Source organism: Channa argus, chromosome 17 (assembly GCF_033026475.1).
Source record: "Channa argus isolate prfri chromosome 17, Channa argus male v1.0, whole genome shotgun sequence".
NCBI lineage: Eukaryota > Metazoa > Chordata > Actinopteri > Anabantiformes > Channidae > Channa > Channa argus.
Window position 1 is genome coordinate 54,986 of NC_090213.1, and position 22,529 is coordinate 77,514.

Below are 22,529 nucleotides of genomic sequence, written 5' to 3' on the forward strand. Positions count from 1 at the left end.
GCTAAATTTTCTTTGATTAAAATGTTTTTAAAAATGAATTTATTTGGAATGAACTGAAATTGTTCTTTTTATTCTTAGTAAAACTCAGCATACATGAATGAGTTTGCACGGTCCTAGCCAGCCGTTTCCATGGAAACCGGTTTCGCTGCAGTGCGGGTGTTAGCCTCCAGCTAGCCCCCCACCCCGGGTCGGACATCACCCGGTTTCGGTTCGATGGTTTAGCCTCCAGTATTTGGTCACGTCCGCTTGAGCAGCAGGTCAGTGAAACCTCCGCTCACCAATATCCATTCAGATTTCTGACAGTTCTACCGATTCACGATCCACTTCGAATAAAAATGAACGGCAGGAGGTGCGATAACGATTAAAAACGTTCTTTAGAGTCTTGCGATAAAATCTGGTTTAAAAAAACACACAAGAAGATTTACATATAAATTATCTCTTAACTTTTAGATTGTTTGACCTGCTCGGTACCGCCCTACGTGTGGGAGCGACTAGACAGATCTGGGTTCAGAAAGATCGACATTTTATTTGAACATTTGCTTATTGGTGTAGTGTAGGCCGGAACAAGTGGGACGTAGCGACTCCTAAACTCTCCGTTTTAAGGGTCTTAACGATAGGCAGGTTTCCAAATGCGAACAGACGCATTATTGCGCTAAAAAAAATTAACGCAGTTCGGAGTGACGTTCATACAGTTGAGCCGGGCTGAAGTGGACACGGTCGGGATGTGATTTGAATTCGTGTTTTTGCGTGTGTTGTGTGTGCCGAAGACGAGATCGTGTAGATTTGTTGAAATTCTGTTGATGTACCAACTTTCCCGATTCTCCCTTTAATGATTAGAACATTTTATGTGTAATAATTTTGGACGGATCTTGGTATGAAGTTCTCCGCAGAAGACAGGAAAAGCTGAGCAAGTGTAAATGATCTAAAACATTAAAATGTGCTGCCTGGTTTAGTGGCGACTGGCCGAAGTGAAGGGAGATCTTTATGATTTATGCTTCTTTTGCGTTATGAGCTTGAAGCGATTACTGGGACAACTGACGTAAGGACAAACGTTCAAACGACAAATTCTTCAACGGAGTCTGGTTCCTCTGCATAGAGGAGAGCGCGGATTAGCTGGGAAACGCTCTGGCTGAAAGAGACTCAACACCGGAGACGCGCTCTCGTACTAACTACCGGGAAATCTTTTTAAAAATATCAAGATTTTCCGAAATAATTTTCGCAGGTCGGAGGTGTCAGTGTTTGCCGAATAGAAGAAAGCGTGTGGATGTGTTTTTTTTTCTTTGAACTTAAACTAAAGCTTCACCTGCAGTTGAGCGAATACGTGTTATATTATTAGAAATCTGTACGGAGTCTGGCGTGACGTTGCCTCCGCTGGGACAAATCGAGCAGGGATCTCCTTGGAAACAGTTGGTGACAGTCCCTCTGTCCTCCTCCTCCATCAGAGATGGTCGGTACCGAGACCTGCCGGAGGTTCTCCCACTAACGACCAGCAGCAAACTGGACAGATGTTCCCTAGCAGGATAAACCAGTCCAGCCTCCTGTACGGACCACTGGAGGAGCTGCAGGAGCTGGCCTTCATCGAGAGGCCCGTCCGCAGGAGCCTCAAGGTATTTGTGTCCACACAGGGACAGACACTGAGTCATGGGTCAGACATGTGTGTGTAATGTTGACATGTGCCTGTTGGAGATGTGTTGGAGAAGTGTGGTGTGAGACGGTGATGGAGGTGAGGATGAGTCAGTGGGAGGAAGATCAGCAGCCTCCACACAGGAAGCTGAGGGAGACACGGTGTCTGTGCAGCATGACGCAGTTTCTGTCTGCAGTGAGACGGGGACAGATCCAAATTATTTTTCAGGAAGTGGATAAAACAAAGGCTGTCTGTATGTATAATAACAGTAACAATAGGAACAGAAGAAGAAGTCTTGGAGCCCCCCCAGAGACCAATGACCAAGTAGCAGGTGGTCCTCAGACTTTGGGATGGGTGACTGTGGTGCAGAAAGGTAGAGCGGTTATCCACCAATCTCACAGTTGCTGGTTTGATCCCCACCTCTCCCAGTCACGTGTCGAAGTGTCCTTGAGCAAGACACTGAACCCCAACTTAGTTGCTCTCGGTGAGCGTTGGCCGGCTGCATAGCAGCCCATTGGTGTTTAAGTGTGTTTTTGATTGTTAGTGTGAATGGGTGAATAAGAAGCAGTGTAAAGCGCTTTGAGTGCCAATAGGTAGAAAAGCGCTATATAAGTGCAGAAAATTTACATAACTGAAACAAACGTGATTGACTGGAGGAGACTGAAATTAGTCTCCCATACCCCATCATTCAGGCTGTGTTTATGTTCATGGACAACCAACTACACCTCCACACGTTTCCACATCCATCAGTTCTGTGTTTGTTCACCTGAACGTGTGTGTGTTTGGGGGGTGTCACTGATGACGCTAGGAGGAGGTGGGAGCTGTCTCTTACAGGAGGAAACCCCGTTGTCATGACGATGCAGACACATCCCCCCTCTCCTCCCACAAACACAGTCTCTATCCATTTTACTGTATTTGTGAGGACATCCTGTATTTCAGTGGAAGTACTAATACCACACAGTATAAGTATATATAGTCAGAAGTATATTATCAGAAGTCTGTTGTTTGAAGTGGTTCGTTTGTTGAATCTGTAAATTAAACTTAACAGGAACTGAACATTTTAGATTTCTGGAGAAACTTTAGTTTAGTTATGTATGGAACACATTTGGCTAATTTTGTACATTCATGTCATCAACAGTATCAAGTTCATTAGTGTATGAATACTTGTCAGAATACGTATTTTAGGGTGGACCCAAGTGCAACCAGGAGAGAGGGGTATGGTAAAAAAGGTTATAATGAAAAGACAAGAACAAAATGGACTGAGTGGGCAGACTGAGGAACCATAAAGGGAAATAGACAAAATTCAAAGATTGAGCTAGAACTTAAAATTGAGTACAGACACAAGAACTAGGAGATAACCATGATCTAGGAAATAAACTTAAACAAGGGCTATGGAAATTAAGAACCTTAATAGGTGAAGTGAACATAGAACTAATGAGGTTGAGGCTCACTAACTAAGGAGTGAATGAGCTTACGAAAATAAGAACAAATGTGAGGGCCAGATCATGTAAGGTCTGATCAGTAACTTAAAGACCTGACTTCCTTATTGTAGTACTGCTACTTTTGGATTGTCCTTGTTATTTACATGTTTGATTCTGAGTTTGTTGTTTTGTGTCAGACGGCCGAAGAGATCGATCAGCTGACTGTGGATGAAGACCTGAATGACATCGAGAGAGCTGTTTACCTGCTCAGGTGAGAACTGTTTACCTGCTCAGGAAGAATACAGAATAATTAAGCAGCTGTTTTTCTGAGTTGCCAGGTGGAGGAAGCAGCAGTTGAGCTCTGTTCCCGTCCTCCTTTCTGTGTCTCAGTAAACTCTGAAACTAATTAATTTGATCCCAGAGGACCTCAACTAGTTCAGTGGACTCATTTGGCATCTGAAAATTTGAAACTTGAGTTCCAGGACTAAGTCCTGCAGGATTCAGTAATCCTGGAATGTGGAGGATCACTCAGGATCTCAGCAACTCTGCATCAAGTGTAGATGTAAAGTACAAACAATAGGAATCAGATGGAAAGTGTCTAAACTTTGTTGTTTTAGATCCATGTCCTAAGTGGATTCACAGTCCATCTGGGTTCACTTTAAGGTCCTTTCACCTGTCTCCTGTGTTTTCTTTGTTTTGTCATCATCAGTGTGGGTCAGGAGGTCCAGAGAACCAGCGTCATTAGTAACCTGCCAAGTCTCGTCCGCCAAAATCCAGCTGAGACTTTTCGTCGGGTTGTCCCAAAAGTCCGCGTATGTATCATCAAACTGTTTGTCAGTAGCTAAGTGTTACATGGGTGTCAGACAGGTAAATTCTCCTATCTCTCTGATTTAGGAGGTCCTGAATGGATCTGGAGCTGAAATTCAGCTTGCAGCAGCCGCATCATTTTTAACCATCCTGCAGGACGACATCATCCTAATCCACACCCACACCTACTCCATCCTAAAGACTGTCCTGCTGCACCTAAACCACCGGGACACAGGTAAACACATTGGAACCACAGATAGATTCCAGAAAGCAGCTTTAGTTAAAACTCAGGCTTTAACCTAGGTCTGTGCCATTAATCGTATTTCGATTTCAATTATGATTATGTCTTCCTGTGACTATCAAAATAAAATAATCCAAAAAAAGATTATTGTGCCCCATTCTGTTTCTCCTGTAATTACCATTACACACATTTTGAGTTTTTTTGTTATTATTTAGAATTATTTAGTTTAATTAAATTTAGCAAAAATTATCCTCTTTAGTCCTGGAATTTAATCTATACCTCTATGTTGAACAGGTTTTCATAGACGTGTGACTGCAATATCAGTCTTACTCATGAATAATGTAAATGTCACGGTACAGGTAAAAATGCAAAAGTGAGAGTAAAATTTACTGTAAAAATCTTGCTCAACAAAATTCATTGACAAATGTCATTCTAAAAAGTTCAGATTATCTGCAACATTTATTTAAAAAATTTATTTAAAACTTCTCTCTCATTTAGTATTAGCAGCTGCAACAACCAGCCTCTTAAAATGCACATAATTTTCAACATGTCATAAAAACTATGATAATGATGCATCAGTGCAATCTTTTACAACACGAGAAATTACTTTTCATAGATCAGTATTTTGTGTTTCTAAAGTTTCACACGTGGTTACAGTCAGCTGATGGATGGTAGATGTTTCAGGAGAACAGACTGACAACCCAACAGTCTTATTACCGACAGAGTCACCGTGTTAGAAGGACAGACAGTGGAAAGATTTTATTCTGAGCTGAGGAGGAATGCACACTCTGTAATGTATTCAGATCAACGTCTAACACTGACTGATGGATCATGAAAGTGATAACAGTAAAGATAGGTCTTGGATGACGAATTAACATGGTACAAAGCAGGATTTATATCTTCTTCCCCTGACATAAACTTCTGAAAACAAAAGCAAAACCTGAAATCAGGGTGAACAAACTCTGACCTGTCACCAAACTGAGTTCTTGAAATACCACCCACAGGCAGGGAATCACACCTGGGCCCTGGTTTACCTATGTGCATTAACAGTAAGCTAGATCATTTTGTTGTTTTAGTTGGTTTGTTGTTGACCATGATTTGATGTGGTCCTGGATATGTTGATTCTTCCAAAGTCATGTTCAGCTTGTTGTCCCAGCATTTGATTAACAATCACAGACCTATTCAGGAGCATGTTTATTCTCACGTTTAGTCAGTGCACCAAGATAACCTCTGAGATTTGAACGGTCTTGAACCACGACGTCCATTCATCTCTGGATGCACTGTTCTTTTGTGAGCAAACCTTTGAAATTGGAATGTGTGTTGATAGATTTTACAAAGTGTTTCGCAATGCAACAGTATGTCGGTCTAAATTAATCTGACACTGACAGCAGTCTGTTGACATTCACCACAAAAAAAGGCATTAATATCAATCGATCATCAATAGTCCTATGTGTGTCCACACTCTTTGCCTCCATCTTTCTAGATTTTTGCAGCAAATTCTCATAGCCACCCTAAAACTGTTTTTATTCTCTGTCTTTTGTAATTAGCACATAACAAATGACAAACCTGCTGGTTATGGTTTCTAGTGTTAATGTATGTGCTCTAGTCAAATGAGTTAGCAGTTATCGCAGTTGATCAAATCAGTTGATCAAATCAATTTTTTTAAATAAACCTCTCAAGTTGATTTGAAGAACTGGCATTATTAGATAATCTGATCCGTGTGTGGTGTTTCAGTGGTGAGCAACGCATGGTTGGAGACTCTGCTGTCAGCCATCAACACTTTACCCAAGGAGACGATCAAACAAGAGGTAAAGTCTCAACTATCTCACCCTCTACCTGCCTTTTACTCTACCTGCCTCACTCTCTACCTGTCTGTCTTTGCAGGTACTGAACCCCCTACTTTACCAGTCTCAGCTGTCTCACTCTCTTCAGGCGCGTTTGGCCAGTTGTCGCATTTTAGGAAAAGTTTCCTGCAAGTTTGATTCTCACATGTGAGTTTAGTTATACTGTTTCTGTTCAGGTCAGGTGTGTCTGGTGAAACGAGCTACCAAACTCTGCACGCTAAGCAAACTCTTCTACACCTTCCTATGCATTTGAATCTATTCTATTTTAAAATAAAAAAAAAAAAAAAACACCTTCCTTTCTGCTTAATCTTGCACTTACATCTCAAGAAATGTAAACACTTTTCTGATAGGACTTTGCTTTGATGTTTTCTCCTTGACTTAGATTTTAACTGCTTGTACCTCACTTGTAAGTCGCTTTGGATAAAAGCCTCTGCTAAATTAATAATGTAAATGTAAATCTGTAGTTGAGACACCATGAAGTGAATTCTGACAGATGGGTTTTCTTTGCATTAGAGTTAAAAGGGAACTGCTTCCGTTGGCTCGATCTTTATGTCAGGACGTGGAGTTTGAGGTCAGAGCCTGCATGTGCCGTCAGCTGGAGACCATTGCCAGGGCTACAGGGTAAGAGTAACCAGCACCAACAAATCATCAAGCAAACACTGACCAAACAATGAAGTACAATGTGTGTCTTGTCCAGGGTAGAGGACTTGAGGACAGAAGTCCTTCCTGACCTGGTGGAGCTTGCTGCAGATGAGGAGAGCAGCGTCCGCCTCGCTGCCTTCGACACCATCATTAATCTGATGGAGATGATGGATAGTGGTGAGTCCAACATCAGCCCCTCCTGTCATCTCCTATTAGAAACCCCTTGTAGACTGCATAATTAACCCCCCCCCCCCCCCCCCCCCCGCCCCATCTAACCACCCCACCCCACCCCCCACCCCCAGATGACAGGCTTCATGTGGTGGTCCCTCTGGTGATGGCAGTGTGCGAGGACTTTTCACAGGCAGACGAAGCTGTTGTGGCATCTCTGTCATTCCAATTTGGGAAGCTCTGTACTGGACTGACAGGTGAGACTCAGGGAACTGGCAGGTTCAGCTTTTGTTTCTGTATCACAAGTCAAAGTTATAGTTAAGGTGTGGTGGCTCAGGACAAGATGTTGTGTTTCAGGCTCTTTGTCAGACGATCAGAAGGGGCAATTGCTGCAGACTTTTAAGGCGCTGTGTGTTGCCGGTCTGCAGACCGAAAGAAACCAAAATGATGGCAACAATGAGTCAACGCTGATCCGCTGCAACTGTTGCTACAACTTCCCTGTAACCCCCACACACCACACATAGTGCACGGGTCTTCACAGTTCTCTATCAGATATTTTAGTTACGTTGCTTTTTATTTTCTTTCTCCAGGCCATGGTGGTGTTTGGTGACCCTGCCCACTTCTTGCCTGAGCTCTACCCATCTTTCTCTGGTCTCTGCTGTGACCCAGAGATCAGTGTTCGGCGAAGTGCCGCTGGCAGTTTTCACCAGGTCAGATTTTCACTGCAGCATGAACATATATCCTGATCTTTGTTCTGTTTTCACAGTCTGAACTATACATTTGTCCTGTAGAGTGCACAGGAGTCACTGATACTCTGAGGAGCATATAAGCACCAAAGTGAATGTCACTGTTTTTAGTTTCTGCTTGTCATATAGATAGAAGTAGTTTTTTCTATATGACTGAGGTCTCTGGCTGCTAACCTATAGATCTGTAGATGATAAAAACTCTGATCTCTGCCCTATAAGGTGGTGAAACTGCTTGGCCCAAAGGTCCAGGTGGTCCATAAAGAGTTGTTGGCTCTGGTGCAGGATGATGCTCTAGAGGTGAGTCTAGACAAGGTCACATGCCTGCAGGTCAATGATTTATTAAAACAGGCACCATGTTAAAAACAGTAAACTGTGGAAACCTTCAGCTTATGCTTAGCATGTTAATGTTTGTGGAGGAATCTGTGGTTAGAAAACAAACTCCTTTTTTTATCCATTATTCGTCATTTGAAGCTGAAAGTTTGGTTTACTTATTAGAGTCAGACACAAAATCCCAGAAAACATTGACAGATCTAACATAGCTTTTTAATATGAGATGAGTGTGGTGTTGATCTAACTCGCTGAGGCTTTGATTGTTGTTGAGGTATTGGACGCTTTGATGAATCATCTGGAGGAAACTCTAGAACCAGTTATGTCCAAAGGAGACAACCTGACTCTGGATAATAAGGTGAGAAAACACAGCTCCAAAACTTTGATACTAGTCGTTCCTGCATGTTCAACTTTGCATCACTCATGTTCTCATATGGCTCTGCTATAGTTCCCCTGTGTTCTCTTGTGATTTTGCTGAGGTTTCCCCATGTTCGCCTATGTTTCCCCATGTTCTCTTTGGTTCTGCCAAGGTTCCTCCATAATCTCATTCTGCTGAGTTTGTTCTGTGTTTTACTATGCTTCTCCCTTTTTTGGCTGTGGTTCCCCAATGTTCTCTCACGGTTTTGTCTGTTCCTTACCAGTTCCCAGGGTTGCTTTCAGCACTGCTGTTGGCAGAACAGAAGGTTGGATGTTCTCTGCGTTGGCGGCTGCATGAGAAACTGCTGCAGCATTACAGCTGCCTGGCTCGGCTGCTGCCTGGAGACCTGTTGCACCACAACTTCTCCCCTCGCATCTTCACCATTCTCACCACTAACGTCAGCACCACAGGAAACTACAACACAGAGTACAACAGGAGGACAGAAGGACACGCAGGTAACCTCTGCTCTGGTTGTTGTGTTCCAGAAAGTGTTGCCGGTTCAGAAGGAGGCAGCTCGGACACTCTGCACATTTCTCCGCTACAACCGGAAACAGGAGCAGCGTCAGGAGATGATGGAGCAACTGATCCAAGGTCAGAAGCCTCTGTTTCTTCAGTCTTAGGTACTCTGAATGTGTCATGCGTGAGCAGGCAACATCAGGTACCTCAGTTTATTAATCCATCTCAAACTTCTTAGAAGCTTATCTCACTGTCGTTCTGATTTTAAGGTCTGGCTCAGGGTCGGAGCTACTGGAACCGTCTCAGGTTCCTTGATGTTTGTGAAATGGCCACTGAGATTTTTTCTAGAAAATATTTCAACAAACACTTCTTGATCCCAGCGCTGGAGCTAGTCCACGATCCAGTCGCAAATGTCAGGTAGGGCTGTCTGTGCACCTGTCTGTCTGTCCACCTGTAAGTCTGTTCACTTGACTGCCTGCTCACCTGTCTGACTATCAGGTACAAGCTGTGCCAGCTCCTGCCCAGGTTCCGGTCATCACTCCACCTGCCAGCTGATAAACAGCTGCTGCAACAGCTTGACTTCTGTGTCCAGAAACTTCTCTGCAGAGAGAAAGACAAAGATGTTGTGGCAACTATCCGCAAGGTAACATCCACACCAGAGATCCATCCAGACCCACTGTCAGAAGAATCTATAGGTCTAAGATTAATCCAGACTAGGGCTGTACAATTTTGGGAAAAACTTACATTGTGATGCTTTTCGTTTTTCTGTGATATGTATTGCGATATGAAAAAATACAGTTACACAACGGGGCAACTGTGGGGCAGGAAGATAGAGCGGTTGTCCACCAATCTCGCAGTTGTTTGTTCGATCCCAGCTCCTCTGGTCACACGTCGAAGTGTCCTTGAGCAAGACACTGAACCTGCACTTAGTTGCTCCCAGTGACCATTGGCCAGATGCATAGCAGCTCCCCCATTGGTGTATGAGTGTGAGTGTGATTGTGAGTGTGAATGAGTGAACTTAGAACTTTTCTACCTATTGGCACTTTGAGTGCCAATAGGTAGAAAAGCACTATATAAGTGCAGAACATTTACCATTACAATTTGTAAAAAAAAACCTCCACTGACTTGCACTCTGCACGGTCCTTGACTGCCTCAACAAGAAAGTAGGATGAGGGAGACCTGGGGAGGGTGTAGGGACTCACGTCGAGTGTCACCCTGTGCTAACAACAGTCATGTTCACTTCCTTAAGTAACAATGGATACGGTCAATTGACTGTTTAATGAAAAAATGTGTGCATTCAATGAACTGTGCAGGTGTGTGCTGTGACTGCTCTTCTGAAGAAGGAGAGATAAGTTTAAAATTTAATGATATAAGATAAATATTTTTCTTAAGTCACCATGAAAGTACTGTCGACAAAGAAACCTTTTTTTATACTTTTCCTTTTTGTCTAGAGTAATTACATATAGAGCCATTAATGTGCCTCACTCAATATTGGACGTTGTGCATTGTGGATATTGTGCATGTGTACATCGCAATGACAATGCTAAAATTATGTATTGTGCAGACTTGAACTACAGAGATAAGCTATTGGTATCAGTGATACGTTAACTGAGGGGTTTACTGTGCTCATCATTTTTTTCAGACAGTGTTGGAACTGGACAAACTGGACCTCACAGAGCCTGTAAGCCACCTGGTTTTTATAAAGACTAGAACCAGAACTGAAGCTCAGTGTTTGATTTGTATAATTATAATGTCCACATCTTGTCAGTTTCAGAAGCGGCAGGAGAGGGATCTGCTTGACCAGAAGAAAGAGAAGGAGGAGACACTGCTGCTGGAAATGGTGAGTCTAAACCTGGCAGTCATTCTGTCTCAGTCACTTCCTGTTTTAACTACATCTCCTCTGTGGTCAGGAGCAGCTGGAGCGACAACAGATTGAAGGGAAACCGAACTCTGAGAAACACATAGAGAGAAAACGTGAGTAAAACTGTTTAACTTTTTCATATAGTTTTTAATCTGCTGTACAATTACTGGTAAAAAACACTGGTCAGAATTTACTGATCCATTTCTGCTTTGTAGTTCAGTCTTTGAACTCTCTGTCTTTGACAGGAAGGGACAGTAAAACCACTCTATCTGCAACCAAATCTATGTCTGTGTCTTCGTCTGGAGCCACCTTGTCCTCCTCTGGTAAGTCAACATTAAGTAAGACACGCTGCTTCCCAACTGAAACTACAATCCTGACCAGACCTTTATTAAAAGCCAGTCACATTACCTGTGGTGGTTTGGTGTGTACTGGAATGCAATGGTTGTTTTTAGGCCTAAAACTTAAAACCACAAAACCAGTTTAGAACCTTGACCTTTGATAATGATGTGTCTTCCTCCTACAGGTAAGGAGATCAGGAAGGCTAAACTATCAAGAAGTCGGTCCCTAAGCAGTCAGCCGACAACATCTAAACCTACCAGCTCAGACCGGTCTCTGTAAGACTGAGCAGACCTTCTCTCTAGACAGTCACTTAACACTAACTGCAAATTTCAGTATCTCAGGGTTGTGTTAGGGAAGAACTGGAACATAAGATTGATAGGTGGTAGTATCCTGTATTGGATTGTTGTAGTGTAGAAGGAGCGGATGGGTGTGGTTAGGGTTAGGGGAGGTGTGGTTAGCGCTGCACTTGAAACTTGCTGGTTAGTGTTAAGTTTTATTTGTTTTGAAATCAAAATGAGGTCCAGTATGCGTAGTGTTCTAATTTTGGTTTTGTGTTTCAGGAAAGTTAGAGACCTTAGCAGTTCCTCTGGACTGGGGAAGTCCTCCATGTTACAGAGCAAAGGTACCACCCCCTCACAAGGACCTCATCACCAATGATCAGTTATCAATTTAGGACTTTTGGACCAGTTGGTACACTTCATGACATGCTTTTTGTTTTTCTTGTGTTTTATAGAGGACTCTCTGAGGACAACACACTTCACCATGGCAACACAGTCCACCTCCTCCATGCCAGTCTTGATCCGCAGCAACACCACCAGCCTTTTGGACAGGGCCAGTGCCCTAGACCAGAGAGACCACAGAACCAGTACACTGGAGCACAGAACCAGTACATTAGACCACAGAACCAGTAACATGGACCACAGAAACAATATGATTGACCAGAGAGCCAGTACAATTGATCACAGAACAAGTACCTTGGACCAGAGAGAACAAAGAACCAGTGCATTGGACCAGCATAGTAAAACAATGGAGCGGGGATGCGGAGTTAAGGATAGTCAATCAAGAAAACTGTCAATGTGAGTTTTAGCAACAGTGTTTATGGTTCCAAACAGTGTTTACAGGTTTTATAGTTTCTGACCTCAGACCAGGTCCAGGAGTGGGCCCCAAACAAGGTGAAGCCCCCACCACAGCGGTTCAGGAAGGGGTTTACAACACTCCTTAAATCAATATCAACATTTTCAGAACCAAGACGAATCTGGTGTTTTGGTCTTTGGTGATTTAACTGTCTGAAAAGTTTTTCCTCTCTAGCTGTGACCCAGATTATAAACTGGCTTTGTCCAGATTTTACTCTAGTGGAGACTTCTGCCCAGGTTTAGCTGTATATTAGCATAGTTAACCCTGAAACCTTTAATCTATCACTGTCCTAAACCTGAATTATCTCAGTTTACCCCTGGTGTTTTGCACCTTATTATTTCTGCTTTACCCTTGATTTATTCTTAAATGCTATTACGGTTAAACCTAATATTTAGTTTAACTTTGTGTTCTCAGTTTTTAGAAATTATTGATTTTTGTTTTTAATCAACAGAAACAGGAAGTCGAACTCTTTCAATGTCCAATCAGGACGAGAGTGAAGATGACGCCAGCATACCCCCAGTCCATCAGCCAATCAGGGAGCAGTTTTAAGACATTTCCCAGAATGCATCAGGACATCATCTCTGCCTTACAGCAACCAGAGACAATAGAGTCGAACTTCTACTTGTTTCTACTTAGCACTGTGCGTTAATTCATCCTGTTAACCGATTGGTTCAGTAAATCCCACCCACACAAACTGATGCTGTGTTCTTATTGGCTGGTTTTATCCATGGACGAGTGTTGATTGGGTGGTTGATTGGGTGGGAGTATGTGATGTCACAGTAAAGTTTGATGACAATATGTTGGTGAGAAATAAAACAAAATGTACTATCCATTGTTTTACAGTGTTTATTGATTTACAGCGTGGTACTGGCAGTGGTTTAATGTAAATGTAAATACAGCAAAAAAATTAAACAAGTAAAATATTTATACAGTATTAAAGTGGCTGCCATGCTAACATACTAATTAGCTATAAACACACAGTTCACCTAAAAGTGTTCACATTTTTATGTATGTAGTTCACTGAGCAGAACAGAAGATTTGTTGAACTTCGACCCCAGCTGCACTGACCCCTTGTGCAGCCTGTCACTGTTGAATAATGACTAATTAACCTGTACAGTAAGAGATGGCCCTTGTGATGAACAGAAACAGTTTAAGTGATGGAACATCAGGTGGAATCACCATATTTCTTAGAAAAACTGAAACTTCAGCTTCATATCTAAGGAGGTGGTTGCCAGTACAGTGCCCCCGGAGGTTGTTTGAGGCAAATATGACATAAGCAACAAAGGAGTCTTGCTTGTCTGAAATAATGTGAACACACCTTAGCCTCTCAGGTCATAGTGATTAGCTTTAAAATTGTTAATTCACCTCCACAAAACTGTAGTTACACCTGTAACCAACAATTTAAAAAACCTGAAGCTTCAGAGTAATGGAAAAAACACATGACTAGTAACTGTAGTTTTAGTGCTACCATTAGCTATACTACTGTTACTTCTGTGGTTACTGTAGCAGTAAAACCAAGAGGCTGAATTATCATTAAGGATTCAAATTAGTCACCTGTGATCTTTATGGTTTATGTCAGTTTCAGGTAAAGTAGCGTTAAATGGAGAGGGTTACGTGGTCAACCGACTAATTTACAAGGGACCCAATTAGCATAATCAACATAGCTGCCTGATGGTGGCGCTGCAGCTCATCCTCAAACAATGTTTATCAACTGTTTCTTGCTTGGGTCCAACAAGCTAAAAAAATATATACAAACAAATGTAATTTACTCAGTCGTTAATGTCTTCTCAGAGGGAGGGGGTCCCAGCCTTTAGGTTTGGAAACCCTGGAGGACAGTTAGACTCTACATACAGTAAAAAGAAGAGTGACAGAACTCAGCAAAGCTGTTTTAACGGTTTCAGTGTTGACACTGACCAAGTATGACACAGGTGGGTGGGTTTAGCAAGCTCACAGGTGAACTTCTTCCAGTTTTATTTAAGGGTGGGGTCGACGACTCGGCCCAAGAGCAGCAGGCTGCCACTAAACTCCTGGTAGATGATGAAGAGGAAGGGTCTGTTAATGGTCAAACGAGGTGGAAGAGCTGAAAACACGCTAGGTCCACCCCCTGTTGTGATGTCATCACTGCGCTCGTCAACAGACACAACAGATTTATGTAACACCTGAAAACAAGTAACACAAAAATACAGCTCATCTCTGAGGTTTTGACCTTAAAAGGAGAGAAACACAAACTCAGATTATTTAAAAAATAGAGTAGAAATACAGTGTGATATTAAAGCACTGCATTAAAACTGTTACTGAAGTAAAAATATGTAAGTACAATCAGGAAAAAAGTATATAAGGTACTCAGTTATTATTCATCAGTCATTATTATTATGACCCCTCATTTTAATTTAAATTTTTAAATTCTCTCTCACACATACTAGCAATAAAATGCTCGACTAGACAACATATTTCTTCATTCCAAATCCAGTGACCTTTCTATTCATGTGTGCTCAGATTGGGGACTTGACAGTAAACTTCGCATGTATAACATTTAAGGTGGAATCACAGACATTCCAGGGCATTATGCAATGCTTACAAGGGTCTTGGTTTTTGGAAAGAAAAACATCATCACCCAGTGGTGTGACTGGCTAATGTGTTTTTAATACTTTATGGACAACAACAGAGGTGTATGGCATCAACAAATAAGCAAATCCAGGCTGCAGACTGACAACTAACCAAACTTGAGCAGAGAAGAATCAGTGTTGGTTTAAGAGACCTTATGGTCTTTATGGACAATACGATTAATTTAGAAAAAGACAGAATTATCCTTTAAGTTCATGTGTGAACTTTACTCACCTGAGTCACTTTGGGTCCGTTAGTTCCGCCCATGTTGGTCATGTCTGCATCATCCTGAAACACCTGCCTGATGCCAAGTGTTTGCAAGACATCCTTTAGGGAGTATAGACGCTCCAATAGGAAGCGAGGTAACTGGACCTCCAACTTCCTGTTTTCAAAACAAAACCGCAATGGATTTTTTTTTTCTACCTATGAAATTTTATTTCAGTATTATTTAACTATTAGTATCATATTGTCATTTAACATTAAAAGTGTTAATAATTAAGTAATTACTAACTTTTTGTGACGTAATTAGAAACAAATGAGTGAAGGAGAAGAAAACTGTCTTACGTTTTCTTGAGCTGCCTGATCCAGGCCTGGATCTTCTCAGCTGTCACGTCATCTTCAACGGCAGTGATGTCCACACCTTCGTCAGGCAGGACAACCAACATAGCTGTCCCATCCACCATTGGTAGCTTTAACACACCTACCTTCACTGAACGGTCATATGCCAAGAAGTACCTATCAGATCTAAACATCATAGGAGCCATTACCACGTGGTACTTGTCCACATTGAAACGCTCATCCTGAGAGAGTGATGAGTTGAAGGATGGACTGAACCGCGCTGAAACAGGCAAATAAAACTTTATTTATAATACATAATACAGACAACACTTTTATGTGAAGGAAGGACCTAAACACCTGAAACAACATTTCTTCAGTGGGGAAGGAGCTGGAGTTGCTGCTGAAGCTGAAGCGGTACCAACTAATTGTAGTTGGGCTCACATCTATGTACAGAACCAGATCTGAATCCCCAGTCCTGATAATGTCCTGACATCACTGGATTCAAGGAAAGTGTGGTAATACTTAAGACTTTACACCTAAATTCTTGACCTAGTGAGAAGCTCCATCTGCTGGAGTTTGTTTAGAAATTGAGAAGTGCACGGACACTTCTTGGTCAGTAACTGACTTTCCTTATTTTTTTATATAGTTAACACATATTTTACGGTCAATGTTAATGTGACGATTATGAATTAATCCAAGTTCCTTTTCATGGCACTAATAATTCTGACGTTATTAATGCAGGTTTTGTTTTGATGACTCCTTGTCTCAGTGACTCAGAGTATGAGCGGGGGGGGGAGGGGCACCTCCTACACACCCACAGCAGAGTTGTGGCACCAACTAAAACAGACCCCAGCTGAGGTGAGACAATCAGTTTCATAACTTGTTTTGAACATTACACACAAAAAAATGTTTTCCCCATTTTTCAAACAAATAAACTACTTTACAAATCAACTGTCAAACAAGCATAAATGTGTATCAAAGAACTTAATAACTGAACAAATTCTACTGGAGACGGGGGCTTCCCCACTAAACCAATCGCCACTCTCTGCCAACTGTACCTGCTCAGAGGTGAACCACATCAGAACGAGAAGAGAAAAGTATCAGTGAGTGACAGTGACTGATCTCCGAATTTGTTTTTAACCTGACTGTCATCTTGAATACAGAGGTCTCTTAGGGCTGCATTTTATAAACCTTTCATTGCCAGTTTACACAAAAAATAACTCCTGTGCCATAATGAAATTGTCTATAAAGTCACTAAATATTTACAGCAATTGTGGGACACAACAAAGTGGGTTGACAACAATTGTTTCATGTTAAATATTTCTAAAAATATGTCATCACTTCACATCCTTAAAATCTGTAATATATAAAAACGATTCTTTCTGAACATCTCTGATTAGTCTTGATGTAGTTTAAGTTATTTTAACTCAGTCCCTAGTGTTTTCAAACTGTTTCATCTTTGAAAATGTAACCTTAGATTCAACATCTGAGGCTTTTTGTCTACAGTTACATCAGATCAGCAGTGTCTAGGACCTTAAGGGGCACACCTGTCAGCTGATCAATACCTGAGGCCAGATTCTAGTAAACCCTGAACAGAACCCAGAGGACTCAGGGCTCCCTGTCATACTGGCAACAAAAGGCCCTGAAACTAGTGTTAGGGGCTTAAAAGGGCCTTGGAGTCTAAATCATGGAAGGGTTTTGATTATTACCAGAGGATTGATTCTAGTCTCATTGAAGACTCAGGTAGTCTCACCCTCTGTCAGGTAAGCATACCTTCTAACAGATGAGAAGTAATACGTACTCTGATAGGACGTGGCAGTGGTGAGCAGCAGCTGGGTATGGGAGTCCAGTGTTGTCACTAGTTCCTGGATCTGCTCTTCAGTCTGTTCCTGGACCAACCGATTGATATTGTCAACAGCTTCCTGCAGCCCTGAGTACGCCAGACTGTGGACACTAACCCCTAACTTTTGAACCAGGTCCCGGTAGGATGGTGACACCTGGAAGTTTGTGGCAGGGAGGATGTTCATACTCTGCCGCATGGTCATTGTCCCCTCCCCCCGCAGGACCATGGTCCTCAAAGTCTGGAACGAATCTGAGACCAGTAGAGACCCAAACCTCACAGTTAAAATCAAAACATCATCTAAAATTTGCCTGATGCCTGACCCCTACCCTCACATCCGAGACTTACCTGGGAGGGCCTGGGGGTCCAATCCGGTCATGGTGAGCCCCTGCACCAGCTGGTCCCGGGTTGCCCCATTGGAGGCGCTCAGCAGGGCCAAGAGTCCTACAGAAATTGTGAACGGGGACAGGAGGACATTGTCGTCTGTTCGGCTGGCGACAGCGCGATACAACTGGGTGGCAAAGTCCGCATTCCTGCTGATTAGGTCCTGAACCATTGGGTTGACGGTCTCAGAGGATACTGGACCCAGGAGGAACAAGAGAAGGAGCAGGGAGAGGGGAATGGAGCCAGGCATGGTCTCAATGTCGTATGCTGGAGGAAACAGGAGCCAATGAACCAATCTTTATTTGAAATGATGAATAAAATCACACACCGGAGATTTGTTTCCCTTGCCAGATGCTGATGTTTGATCACATTTGTATCATGAGTCTAAACCACACAGGACTGTATGTTCTGTACTGGACTTAAGTCTCCACACCTTCAAATCAAGGACGTCACAGGTCCAGATCCAGAACCAAGTCTAATCATGCTTCAGCTCTTTCACCAGTTACTACAATAATCAGTAACATTATGATGAACTTCCGGTCTGCGGGACACCGCCCACATTATCTCATGACATCATCTCGTTTTTTAGTTTCTTTTTAATGTTGCTTAAAGGCGTTTAATTTGAAGAAAATCCTGCTCAATAACTGATTTTATATGCTGATAAGTTAATGATCTGGTATTGATCAGCTGTGCTGCAGCACGATCGCTGACTCAGTGATGTATTGATGATTAATCTTTGATAGACAGATCTGATTATATAAACAAACAAACAAACGTCATTACTGACCTAATGCTGATCCTCGATTGCTGATATGATGTTATTTTCCCGAAGCTTCATGTGCTGCGCATCTCCGTAAAGCTCGTGACCTGATCCCCGCTGCAAACAACAGAATCATCTCTTCCGGTAGACTCCTTTCACAGGAAAGTACCGTCGAAAATAAAATCAAACATAAAAAGGACTGATTTCATATTTAATTTTTTCCCCTCACTGATAAAATGTTTAGAAACGAATAAAGCATTTCTAAACCCACATCTCATGATCTTCGTCTGGAACAGAAGTTTAAAAATTAACTTAAGAAACTTAAGAAAAGATTAAAATAAAATGAGTCAAACTTTAATCAAATTGAATACGTTTTAAAAATATTGTTAATTATAATGTACTGACCTGACAGTATAATAAAACTTAATATTTAATAAAAAGTTATTTTCCTTACTGATCATGTTTGTATTCAGTGTCAGTCTTACGCTTTTATTTTGAAAGAAATAAAAAGACGCCCGACTTGAGTTTTTACGGTTGAGACGCGCAGGCGCACTGACAGCAACGGTAAACACATTATTAAATTTGTGATAAAATAAATTTTTGTTCAACTTATAAACGTTTGTGAAGCGGAAAAGGTTGTTATTGGTGCAGCAAAGGAAACTATCCATTTACTTTTTTAATATTAAAAGTCAAACTGTGACCTTAGTTTCTATATTTATAAACTTTAATGTTTTTAACTCAGCTCACAGTTTATTATATACAAACTCTTATATACGCACGTATCTTTTATATAAATCTACAAATGTTTTGATAAAGTTTTGTATGTGCTCATCCATGAACACCTTGGACCCCCTCCCTCCAGATGCCAGCGTCCTGCCCTTCTCGAGCCAGGTGAGGAGCAAACATCACTTCCAGCCTGCGGACGGCACTGGTCTGGTCACCACGGGCAACTGTCCTCTGGAGACGCAGAAACATAAGTCGAACCATCAACTGATTGGCCCATGCCAAGCCAAGGGCAGGAGCCACAGTTGAGGACCGGGGGCTGTAAGATGAGAAGACATTAATTAACCTGAACCTAAGTTCAGCTAAATGTGAAATGAGTCTGGTTTGATTAATTTAATCAAAATCAAGTAAGCAGCAAGTTATGATTAGACAAAAAAATAAAACATAAAATAACAGGGGTTTTCACCCTAAAGTGTCATCTGATCCACTGAAAACGTCAGAGACCTGAAACACAGAAATACATTACTCATCATTTCACATTGTTTTCTGTTTAATTTAGGACTTCCTAAAACTGCACTAAATTTAACTCATGATGAATCATTAAATTAAAGCATAAAGATTTAATAGAAACTAAATGATTATAATTTTTATAATAAAATTAACATAATTAACACTGGATAAATCATCCATCTATCATCTTAACAGCTTATTCTGTTCAGGGTCACGGGGGGCTGGAGACTATCTCAGGTCCAACACAAAGACTTGAAAAGCCAGCAAACCATTTACACTCAGTCACATGTAAAGGTGATTCAGGCAAGGAGAACATGCAAACCCCACACAGAAAGGCTGCAGCTGGCCAGTAGATTTGAACCACGGACCTTCTAGCTATCAGGCGGCAGTGTGAACCACTGCTCCATCGTGCTGCCCACTTTATAAACCAATAAAAATAAGTTTTAGATTTATGGTGATAACTTCAAAGAATGATTGCTGGTAGAAAAACTGCTTCAGTTACAACTAAAATAATAAAGTTTTTGGGATTTTACATGAAAAAAAAAACACGTTTAATCTCTGACTAAAACAAACAAAAAAATAAATAAATTGAGTAAAGTGAATTCAAAGTGTTATTTTATCACCACCAGAAATAGATTGGATATTGCTTTTATTCTTAAACTGATCTGATCGATAAAACTAACAAATAACAAAAATTAAAAAATAAAATTCTTATAATTTTTCCAACAAAGATAAAACCAAAACAATAAAAACCTGAAAATAAAAACTCGAGTTTTGCAGTTTTATGATGGAAATCTATTGAAGATTCCAGTTGCATTGCCACAGTTGATACAGTGGGTACTGTAACACATAAGAGACTCCTGCGAGTCCACATTCCTGACTAGCCTGGTCTAGGTGCTGTTGATCAGGAGTTCAAGACCATTCCACGATCAGAACCCCACATCCCTAAAACCACAACTTCAGAAAACAGGTTCGTTTTACCTGGCTGATTCAGAAGGCATGTTTGTGTTACCTGGTTGATGCATAGGACAGGTGTGGTGAACTCTCTGCTGAGGTGGTGCAGAGCAGAGGAGAAGGCAAGCATCTGTTTGTTCCTCTCCAACCAATCAGAAGCCTGAAACTCAGACCTGAACAGAGCCGCCACCGAGTCCACAATGAGGAGCCTTACCAGACCACGAGCTAGCAGGAGAGGGATCCGGCGAGACAGACACACCTGAAGAGATTCCTGGAAAAAGAGACATGTGAGGAGGGACAACTAGAGACACACCTGTCCTGCAGCTAAACTCTGATGTGAACTCACCAGGTCTGCAGCGTGCTCAATGTAAATGCTGTCACTGAAACGCAGGCTGTGGATAATGTCTGTGGGGACATCAGTGCGCAGATTGGTTTGTTCCTGGATCAGCTGCTGCAGGCGTCTGATTGGAAACAAGTCCTCAGTGCAGACATAAACTGCTCCTGTACAAGACCAGGTAGACAAGAACAATGGTGTGGTTTCTGTTGGAGGCAGATCCTGAGTTAGCCTGTGATTTATTCCAATAGTTCACTGCAGGGTGAGACATTGCAGCATTTACAGAAGTTTATTTTGGTTTTTTATATTTTGTACAGTCAGACATGTTAGAGGAAATATCTGCTATTCAGAAATTGCACTACTTATAGGTAGATCCAAAGCTCTGAGCAAATTCTATAAAGAGTCTGACCATTTCAAATTGGTTTAGCCTGTCAGTCACAGTAAACCTTTGTCAACATGAGGTACGAGGACTCAACATCTGGAGCAAGATTCTATTCCTGATGTTGTGTTCACTGACCTGAGTTCAGTCCTCCATACTGTGTTGGGTACTGTACAGACAGACAGAGCTGCAGAGCCAGCTGAGTTTTTCCTGCTCCACTCTCTCCTGACAATTCGGTTACCCCTACTACAGGAAGACCCCCTCTCAGCAGCTGGTCCAGTATACGACAGCCCAGGCTGAGCTTGAGGTTGGACTCCTGATTGTGTAGGAGCAGGATCACTTAAGATGCAGGAAACACAGGTTAATATGTGAAGTTCTTTAACATTGTCCTGAGATGTCCTATCAATTGTTTCTGGTCTCACCAGGTGTGGGGGGGTGTCGTCTGCAGGTGGTGGAAACGGCGGTCAGCAGGTGCTGAACGTCAGAGTGCGACAAACCAGTGAGCCTCTGCAGATCCGAACCAGAAACACATAAAACCTCGCTTATAGACTTCAGCTTAGCTATTTGGGGGCAGAAAACACCAGTTAGCATTGAATAACACTCGTATATTTTCCTCAAAACTTGTTAGATGTCTTCCTGACACCAGAGCATGGTCCAACTAAACTTCATATCAAATCCATGTTACACATAAGCATGATGAAGTACTTTAAGTAAACATTTTAAATCTTGATCTGTTAACAAACAACGTTAAATCACACTGAAATACAAAACTAAAACATTTTGTATGGAGTCTAGCAGAGCACTGTCTACGTTCGGTCAGATTCTTTTAGGACATTAAATAGGACTGCTAAGCTCTCCTACAGCTAAAAACATGTGTTTGGGATCAGGTAAGGTTGGCCCATACTGTGGCCCATGCTGTAGTACATGCAGATGGTACTTGCTACTAAATAGGCATTGTTAGCATCACTTTGTTTCATGGTAATAGAAGCAAAATTTGAAATTTTTTAAATTTAGTTTGTTACCTCTTTTCACAGCAACTATGATCCTCGGGTTGAGCTCCAGTTGATCCCAATTCATGTTCAAGCTAATGACATGCTGCCCCCACTGCTGTCACCGTTAAACTCAAAGCAGATACTATGTATTTATTGACGTGCAAATATTTATTTAGTTAGTTAGTTAGTTCAGTTTCAGACACTGACACCAAAATTACCCGCTCAAACAAGGCACGTCATCACATGGCGACGGTAGGACCCATTTACCTGCCTCTGTATGGGTAGGCTGTTTCGTTTTTAGAACAAAATCTGTTTAGTCTCCTCCAGTTTTAACTGGATATTGTAACTATACGGACATTATAATATAAAAATTAAAAATGCTGTTATTAAATTAATTAATGTTTAATAATAATTGTGGGTTATTCTTTAACAAAAATCGTCGAATGACCCGCTCTTCCCGGGA

General features: G+C 41.7%; 2 protein-coding genes across 8 annotated transcripts; one reads left to right on the plus strand and one right to left on the minus strand.

Annotated features, from left to right (window-relative positions):
- Positions 1-159: 159 nt before the first annotated feature.
- ppp4r4 (protein phosphatase 4, regulatory subunit 4) lies at positions 160-12,858 on the plus strand. Of its 5 annotated transcripts, XM_067482210.1 has the most exons (26): positions 160-257; positions 1,337-1,607; positions 3,243-3,316; positions 3,755-3,857; positions 3,940-4,087; positions 5,828-5,901; positions 5,978-6,084; positions 6,451-6,558; positions 6,635-6,756; positions 6,882-7,004; positions 7,105-7,247; positions 7,338-7,457; positions 7,713-7,790; positions 8,095-8,178; positions 8,462-8,635; positions 8,724-8,829; positions 8,964-9,111; positions 9,193-9,337; positions 10,337-10,375; positions 10,463-10,534; positions 10,605-10,668; positions 10,801-10,878; positions 11,079-11,169; positions 11,455-11,516; positions 11,628-11,970; positions 12,480-12,858. In XM_067482210.1, the coding sequence occupies exons 2-26, from the start codon at positions 1,506-1,508 to the stop codon at positions 12,523-12,525; spliced, it is 2,754 nt and encodes a 917-aa protein (XP_067338311.1). In that variant the 5' UTR covers positions 160-257; positions 1,337-1,505; the 3' UTR covers positions 12,526-12,858. The 5 variants fall into 5 exon arrangements, with proteins under 5 accessions (XP_067338311.1, XP_067338315.1, XP_067338314.1 ...); XM_067482213.1 differs by lacking the exon at positions 160-257 and having other exon boundaries at positions 306-1,607; positions 10,469-10,534; positions 10,611-10,668; XM_067482212.1 differs by lacking the exon at positions 160-257 and having other exon boundaries at positions 307-1,607; positions 10,611-10,668.
- On the minus strand, positions 12,859-22,301 carry LOC137102573 (DNA repair protein XRCC3-like). 3 transcript variants are annotated; one of them, XM_067482227.1, is made up of 9 exons: positions 22,097-22,301; positions 21,497-21,634; positions 21,213-21,413; positions 20,708-20,862; positions 20,420-20,632; positions 19,364-19,401; positions 19,017-19,216; positions 18,202-18,326; positions 17,543-17,681 (listed from the first exon to the last, which is right to left on the minus strand). In XM_067482227.1, exons 1-8 carry the CDS (start codon positions 22,149-22,151, stop codon positions 18,307-18,309), a joined length of 1,020 nt encoding a protein of 339 aa, XP_067338328.1. In that variant the 5' UTR covers positions 22,152-22,301; the 3' UTR covers positions 17,543-17,681; positions 18,202-18,306. The 3 variants fall into 3 exon arrangements, with proteins under 3 accessions (XP_067338326.1, XP_067338328.1, XP_067338327.1); XM_067482226.1 differs by having other exon boundaries at positions 20,708-20,901; XM_067482225.1 differs by lacking the exons at positions 19,017-19,216; positions 19,364-19,401; positions 20,420-20,632; ... (2 more) ...; positions 21,497-21,634; positions 22,097-22,301 and adding exons at positions 12,859-14,187; positions 14,867-15,014; positions 15,197-15,470; positions 16,992-17,282 and having other exon boundaries at positions 17,379-17,681; positions 18,202-18,345.
- Between the last annotated feature and the right edge of the window lie 228 nt (positions 22,302-22,529).

What these genes read in the sequence shown, in the direction of transcription:
- ppp4r4 (XM_067482210.1), top strand. Translation starts at nt 1,506, where the DNA reads ATGTTCCCTAGCAGGATAAACCAGTCCAGCCTCCTGTACGGACCACTG. An exon ending in CCTAAACCACCGGGACACAG is followed by an intron (nt 4,088 to 5,827) that starts GTAAACACATTG and finishes GTGGTGTTTCAG; the next exon opens with TGGTGAGCAACGCATGGTTG. An exon ending in TTGTGGCAACTATCCGCAAG is followed by an intron (nt 9,338 to 10,336) that starts GTAACATCCACA and finishes CATTTTTTTCAG; the next exon opens with ACAGTGTTGGAACTGGACAA.
- LOC137102573 (XM_067482225.1), bottom strand. Translation starts at nt 17,664, where the DNA reads ATGCCTGGCTCCATTCCCCTCTCCCTGCTCCTTCTCTTGTTCCTCCTG. An exon ending in GGACCCCCAGGCCCTCCCAG is followed by an intron (nt 17,283 to 17,378) that starts GTAAGTCTCGGA and finishes TACTGGTCTCAG; the next exon opens with ATTCGTTCCAGACTTTGAGG. An exon ending in ATCAGGCAGCTCAAGAAAAC is followed by an intron (nt 15,015 to 15,196) that starts GTAAGACAGTTT and finishes TTTTGAAAACAG; the next exon opens with GAAGTTGGAGGTCCAGTTAC.